Below are 7,541 nucleotides of genomic sequence, written 5' to 3'. Positions count from 1 at the left end.
TCTGTGTCCCAGCTTGTTACATCTGTAACATCTTAATTCTCTGCCTCTTCCTCTGCGTCCTCTTCCTCTGGAAAAACTCCCTCTGCCTCTTGCATCAACTTCTCTGGGTGCATGCTGGGTTGAGATACTGCTAGCTCCATCTCTAGGTGCTGTAGATCTTCCTCTACCACCTTGACTTCCTTTTCCTCTGAAAGTCCCTCTCCCTTTGGCAGACTGCTTCCTCATGAGTTTTTCCTCGGCTTTCAGCGCTATCTGATATGCAAACATGACGTGCGCAAACGCAAACTGGTTATAATCATGGAACATCAAAAATAGATTGATATGCAACCTAAAACTGAGCATGGTAAATCTGGAGCAGTATGAACCCTAAAAAGACGAAATTTTGTTCTCTACGGTGATATAAATATTCTATTAAGACAAAACAAAAGAGATCAGATAGTGTAATTTATGTGCTTTCGTGTGATATAAATGTTCTATCATATGTCACAACATGTGGAATTCCTTGCATACTCGTGAGTTGATGCTGAGAGTCTGCTCTTGCAGTTGACCACCATGAATATAGACGGAACGTGGAAGACATATCGAGATAATTAAGGATTTAATGTTCGTTGGCTCTATTGTATACTTGATTTCACCTTAAGATCGTGTGTGGTAGCGATGCTGCCCATCTTTTGCTCTTACTATAGCGCTCGTGATGGCATTTAATGCAACAAGTACTGATTGCAGATTTGGGACCCGTTGAGTCATTCATACGTATAATGCAGGCAATGCCCGATAGGAACCGATTCCATAAACCGGGTGATGGAACAGTTTTGATCTCTTTTTCATTTGAGAATGTATATTTCAACTGGAACTTTCCTTGCACAACTTGCATTTGGTGTTCGTTTCAACTTCTTGATATGATTTATGATTGTTTTATTCTTTTGATAGCTCCGTTTTCAAGTAACAAGTTTTTACTGTCAATGCCTAGTAACTGAATCAAGATCTATCCTACAATATTTAAACAAATATGGGTGTTCTGCCTGAATTGGTAATAAGTAGGAATTGGTTGGTTTAAATTGATTATCTGTTACACTATGATAAATTTTGTAAATGTGTTATGAAGAAGTAATATGTATGTTTTTGTAGATTTAGCAGTTAAATTACTGAGTGAGTGGAGGTGGGTCTTTGTTTTATGAATAAAAGAAACTTATACACCAATATCATATTTGGTTTGGAACTTACCTTAAATTTGAGATAGATAATTTTTACAAGCCACTGATAAACCACAATAACTAGAAAAAGAAAATATAAATCCACCTTGAGAATCAGAAAGATTTTGAAGTAAGGAGGAGCTTCAAGGCACAGTGGAATTAAAATTATGGATCCTGTTGTTTTGTCATGGGTGCAGACCCCACACTTCTCTATCACCTACATCAGCTACAGAACTTCCTATCATCTTCGACTTTTGGATAATGCTTGGCCCTGGGATAAAGGGCTGTTATAGATGATACGTAGCCGCAGTCAAACAAGTCTCGTTCCATGCCAAAAAGTTTTGAACTTTTAAATTGGTTTGAAAATGAAAATGTTAATGTAAGTAGATCAAAGTAGTTCTGTCCCATCAAGAGGAGTAACAGCAATGCCATCCTCAAGAGCTACTACTCCAGATTCATCGAGAGAGGACGCTCTAAGCCTATAAATTATGTGTTTGAAGAGACAGAGCAACAACTCAAGAATCAATAGGACGATATATACCACCTAATATTGCAGTCTGTAATGGAAAACCAGAACTCTCTCACAGATGAGGAGAGAAGTGTTGAAATATATGGACCGGGGCACCGGGATGCTAGATCTGTATTTCTGGAATCAGTCAGTTTTGAAATTCCTGCAGCGAGATACTTTCAGGCATTGGAGGGGCCCGAGCTTGAAGTTCTAAGGGTGAGAAGACTATAGATATATGTTTAACTTTCACCATATTATTAGTAGATCTATAATTTCAGGCTATATTTGTTTATGTGCGGATGTAGTGATGCATAAATTGCTCAGGATCCACGTTTCTGATATATATCTTTATTTTAATTTTGATTTTGGTTTGTGATGCGAGATATGAAATTCTTTGGAGGTAGTAGTTTCTTGTGAGATATCCAGAGCCCATGAGATATCAAATTCTTTGGAGGTAGTCATTTCCTGAGACATATCCAGTGTCCGTGAGACCTCGAAATATTTGGCAGTAGTAATTATCTGTGAGATAATAGTCGAAGTGAGATAGCAAAATTTTATGAGGAACAATAGTATTTTAGAAATTAGAGAAGTGTAGTGCATTTTATAGTTTGTAACTTTGTATGAAGTAAGTGAAGCATGAATTCTTTGTATATTGGTTCACTGTGTGTTTATGTATAGTATTTGTCTCATGCCTATCTGCAAGTCATGAAGATTTAGGATGCACTCATGTTTGAACTTTATACAGATAATTAATCTTGTACATGGGGATAGGGAGCAATTATATAATTTATATATAGTTTCATGGTGTGAAATCTATAGAAAAATTGAAGTAGCCATAAAAACTTTAGCATTGCTTTTCATCCCATATGAGTAGGGTTGACAAAGATTCTATTCCTTGCGACTGTTATCCAATATATAGACTTAATTACAGAATACCTGCAGAGAATCTAGTATAGCTTTGAAAAAAATGTGTAACTCAAGAACATACAAATAACCCACTTCACAAATATTGGAATTTATGAGATAACCTCCAGCTTTGAAGAAATTCTGTGTATTTCAAGTTCACACAAACAACCCATTTAATACATATTAGAATTTATGAGATAACCTTCCGAAGGTGATCAGACGAGCTGTAATGAGTCTGTGAAGAGGAGTGAGATTATTATATAGGTATTTGGGCCGACTAAAGTCTTATATAGTATACTGAATCTATTAAACAGTGAGAAGTTCTGGTTTCCAAGTTCAATTTCTCAATCCCTGGAGCACTGAGAAGTTCTCCTGACCTACGCATTAATTTATATGTGACCTAGAGGTTTGTTGGTGGTTTGGTTTTGATGTTTTTCCTTCCTTTGCTTTCAGGACCGTGAGAAACTTGGACTTCCTCCCGTGGATAAAAAATGGCCGTTTCTTCTGAGATTTCCGAATGCATTTTTCGGAATGTGCATAGGGTTGGCAAGCCAAGCATCGTTATGGAAGGATCTCGCCACCTCTCCCGCTGTTAATTTCCTCCATATCCCACCGCAGATAAATTTAGCTCTCTGGTTACTTTCAGTGTGTATACTAATCCTTGTTTTCTGCACTTATTTCCTCAAAATTATTTATCATTTCGAAGCTGTCAAGAGGGAGTTTTGCCATCCAGTGAGGGTGAATTTCTTCTTTGCGCCATGGGTTGCCTGTATGACGCTAACTATAGCAGTACCTCCAGCAATAGCAAAGTCCGTCCATCCATCGTTGTGGTGCATTTTCATGGCTCCTTTGCTGATTTTGGAGCTCAAAATATATGGTCAATGGCTATCTGGAGGAGAGAAAAGATTATCAAAGGTAGCCAACCCGTCTACACACTTGTCTGTGGTGGGAAACTTTGTAGGATCTCTATTAGCGGCTCGCTTGGGCTGGATGGAGCCTGCAAAATTCTTATGGGCCGTAGGGCTGGCCCATTACTTAGTATTGTTCGTGACACTCTACCAGAGGTTGCCTACCAGTGAAACGCTGCCCAAGGAACTCCATCCAGTATTTTTTCTATTTTTGGCTGCTCCTGCCACTGCAAGCTGGGCCTGGGAGACAATTTTTGGAGAATTTGATACAGTTTCACGCATCATGTATTTTGTTTCACTGTTCATCTATACTTCTCTGGTAAGTATAAGTAGATGCTTTATTTTGGTTGCTTAAACTAGACTTTGTGTTTATACTACTTGAACTGTAAACGATCCTTTCTATTTTATGGTGCAGGTTGTGCGCATCAAGTTGTTCCGAGGGTTCAGGTAATCATCTTAATGCTGCCACTATTTCAGAGATTTTCTTATATTCAAAGGCATCAATTATCTTGATATTGTTGGGACATTTCAATATTATTTCTGGGACCAGTTTCAAACCACTCAGTGTGAATTGATAAACCATATTGAGTGGTTCAAAACTAGTCTACAAGAAAAAAAATATTGAAATATGATTTACTAGAAGAATTTTCTCAATAACATTATGATTATAGAAATTTATTCTTCTAAATAACATTATGATTATATAAATTTACATTCGGGATTATTTTGGTATTATTATTTATACTTTTATGATTATAGAAATTTATTCTTCTAAATAACATTATGATTATATAAATTTACATTCGGGATTATTTTGGTATTATTATTTATACTTTTATTATGTTTGGTACTGTCTTCCAGTATTCTCCAGAATAAAAGATGGCGCCTGCTTTATCACTGCTTTTTCTTAGAATCAATCGATATGAAAGATATTGTTCAAAATATGTTTGCGCTTTATCATTAGTTTACCTGTCTCTGCACATTCCATCAGAATGGTCTGACTTTACAGTTTTGCCTCAGTTTTAAGCGAGTTGAAGAATAATGTCCATTAATATTTATTATTAATATTAATTGAGGTTAATTAATTATTAAGTAATTACTAATTTAATATATTAACCGTATTAATTAGGTATTATTAATATTTTTAACTCTACTAATATTTTTTATCATCATTAATTTTGATTTATTAACAATTTTAACATTTACTTTTATATTAATTAGCTTAATATATTAATTAATATAACAATTAATTAATATATTAATTATTATTAATGTTAATTACTGTTAATTCATTATCAAATTATTAACTTTATTAATTAAGTATTATTAATTAAGTATTAATATTTACTAACTTTATTAATTAAGTATTATTAATATTTTAACCCTATTAATATCTATTAACTTTTATTGATTAATTTAATATATTTATTAGTTTATAACAATTAATTAATTTATTAATTATTATTAATATTAATATAATTTTAAAATCAAATAACAATATGGATTCAATATTCTTATTTCTTATAAGAAGAGATTCGGAGTAAATCACATATAGAAAGACCTTAGTGGACGTGTTTCGAACCAACAAGTGTGGCTCATCGTAGGACAAGCTAAAGAAAGAGATCCAGCTTGGCATGTTAAATAGTCTGAGCAGGGCCTCCAACAGATATCTAGATCAACGGCTAGCTTTGACTAAAGGACAGTCAAAAAATCAAATTGACTATTTAAAAGAAGATAGTTAATAAGGACAGTCAAAAAATCAAATTGACTATTTAAAAGAAGATAGTTAATGACCATACCTATATATAAATATATAATTATATAAATGAAATAATTTTATAAAGAATTTTAGTTAAAAATGTATAATTTAATAATTAAAAATTTTTGTTAAATGGGAAAGAATAAAACAGAAATAAACACAACCCAACGGGCGTGCAATGTACAAGCTACCTTTAGCAAAATAAAACAATGTCCACAAACACGCCACTTCAATCCTTTTGAAACCACCTTCTCCTTAGATATATTTTTGCCCACAGATTTTATATTGTTTTTTTTTTTTTTTTTTTAATTTTCCAGGAAAAATGCTTAATTTTATTATAGGAAATAAAATCACATTCTATTATCATATGTATATGTATATATCTGATAAATTTATTTAAAAATATCAAAAAGGCATTCTAAAAACCGTTACAAGTATAGACATCGCCTTTGCAATCTATCAAATTTGAGTCTTCAAAAATTTGCAGAGTGAAAGTTTAATTTGCAGAGTGAAAGTTTTGCCGGGCAAAAAATACTTAATACCATTAATTCTGCTAAATTGTTTGAACTTTCACCTAGTTCCATTTTTATATGGAAGAAATGAGACTATCAAAAATAATATTGCACCAGCCCAACAAAGTCTAAGCTCAACTGGGCTGCCCCTCAAAAAAATCCCATAGCCTTGACTTATCTATCCCAGCTTGTGTAACAGTGTTGCTATAATGATCTGTTTGAAACTTGAGTTGGGTCATTGGGCAGAAAGTCTACTATAATTATCCATTGAGTTGCTGTGATATCTGGAAAAGTAAAACGATCCTTAAAAGTTCCCCTTTATTCTTACCAAGCCATATACCCCACAAATTCACAAAAGGATCTTAGCCAAAACTGAGCACCATTCAAACCATGCCTCCCAGAGATCCAATCTCCCTCTTTCATTTTTCATTTTTTTCCCTTCCTCTGCATATCTGCAACACTTATTAAGTTTTCAATTTCCCTGCAGTTTACTTTTTTTTTTTTTAAGTTTCCCCAATTTCTATGTACCTTACTGCTAGAAGTCGTAATCGTTGCTTATACCATAATGTATCGTAGTTTAACGAATGCTAAATCTCTCATGAACCCTCTATTTACTGCCTTGTATAAAATTTCGTTTTTCTTTTCTTACATTTATTCCTTTTAGACTGCAGTTTTAATCTCAATACCATCCTTCTCCTGAGCTGCAATTTAAATGTATGGTGTGTTGCATACTTGTTATCTGTATCCATATTTCTTAATTTAACCTAATCCTATCAGCAATTGACACTGATGAAACTGGTGAATATAAATGAACGCCATGGCTTCCTTTTTGCAGGTTCTCTATTTCATGGTGGGCATACACCTACCCAATGACATCGACATCAATAGCGACAATAAGATACTCAGAGCAAGTACCCCATCTTTCCACACACGTCTTGGCTGTACTTCTTTCTACCATTGCCTCTGTTACAGTCTTCAGTCTCTTCGTCACAACTCTCTTGCACGCCTTCGTTTGGAAAACTCTCTTCCCCAACGACATGGCCATCGCAATAACGACCAAGCAGAGAAACAATATGATCAACTCATCTCCCAATCTCAAATTCAAGTTTTATGATATTGAACGAACCAATACCAAACCAAAAGGGCCAGTTCGCACCAGTTTCGAGCTGCTGAAAGCTACAATAAGGAACCACGGGCAACGCAGAGAAACACCAGTATATCCAGACAATATCTTAGTAGACGATCAGCGTCATGCAGACGAGGAGCAAATGTTGGACAAATCAGCTTGCCTAAAAAATGCTGTTCATATTGTTCCCCGAGATTAATTTTCCTTTGCTGTACTTTTATTTTCTCTTGGTTCTCTACTGTTTTTAACAATACTACATTATTGTTGGTGGAGCTAATGACAAACAGAGAGCTATTTGATCAGCAGGAATGAGAATTGGTTGGATTCTCAACTCTCAAGATCATGAATGGGATCTTTGTTTTTCATGGAATGAGATTTGTTGGAATGACTTTTTCTTCCCACTGTGATGAAAACTGGTCGGTTCCCACTTGTGATGAAAGCTGGTCGGTGTGTCTGATTCCTATACTGTGTCAGTATTGCAACATATGTCCACTGTTTTGGATAATAATTTCGTGTACGCGTTTGCAATATATTTTCGTCGTTCAAATATTAGGGTTTCTGTAACCAATAGTGTGGGGAAGTTTTCATTATTCCATTCTAATTTGAACTTGGCACCAAATGTTTTTATA

General features: G+C 34.6%; 1 protein-coding gene across 1 annotated transcript; it reads left to right on the top strand.

The window, feature by feature from the left end:
• The first annotated feature begins 1,625 nt into the window (after window positions 1–1,625).
• Window positions 1,626–7,541, top strand: LOC149255936 (guard cell S-type anion channel SLAC1-like). The gene is made up of 4 exons (XM_089460601.1): window positions 1,626–1,917; window positions 3,061–3,834; window positions 3,931–3,962; window positions 6,622–7,541. Exons 1-4 carry the CDS (start codon window positions 1,756–1,758, stop codon window positions 7,109–7,111), a joined length of 1,458 nt encoding a protein of 485 aa, XP_089316727.1. The 5' UTR covers window positions 1,626–1,755; the 3' UTR covers window positions 7,112–7,541.

Source organism: Pinus tabuliformis, chromosome 7 (genome assembly GCF_031772625.1).
Source record: "Pinus tabuliformis cultivar Carrire ecotype Pingquan chromosome 7, CPIR1, whole genome shotgun sequence".
Lineage (NCBI taxonomy): Eukaryota > Viridiplantae > Streptophyta > Pinopsida > Pinales > Pinaceae > Pinus > Pinus tabuliformis.
The sequence above is the reverse complement of the archived record's forward strand: the minus strand, read 5'-3'. Positions and strand labels throughout refer to the sequence as shown.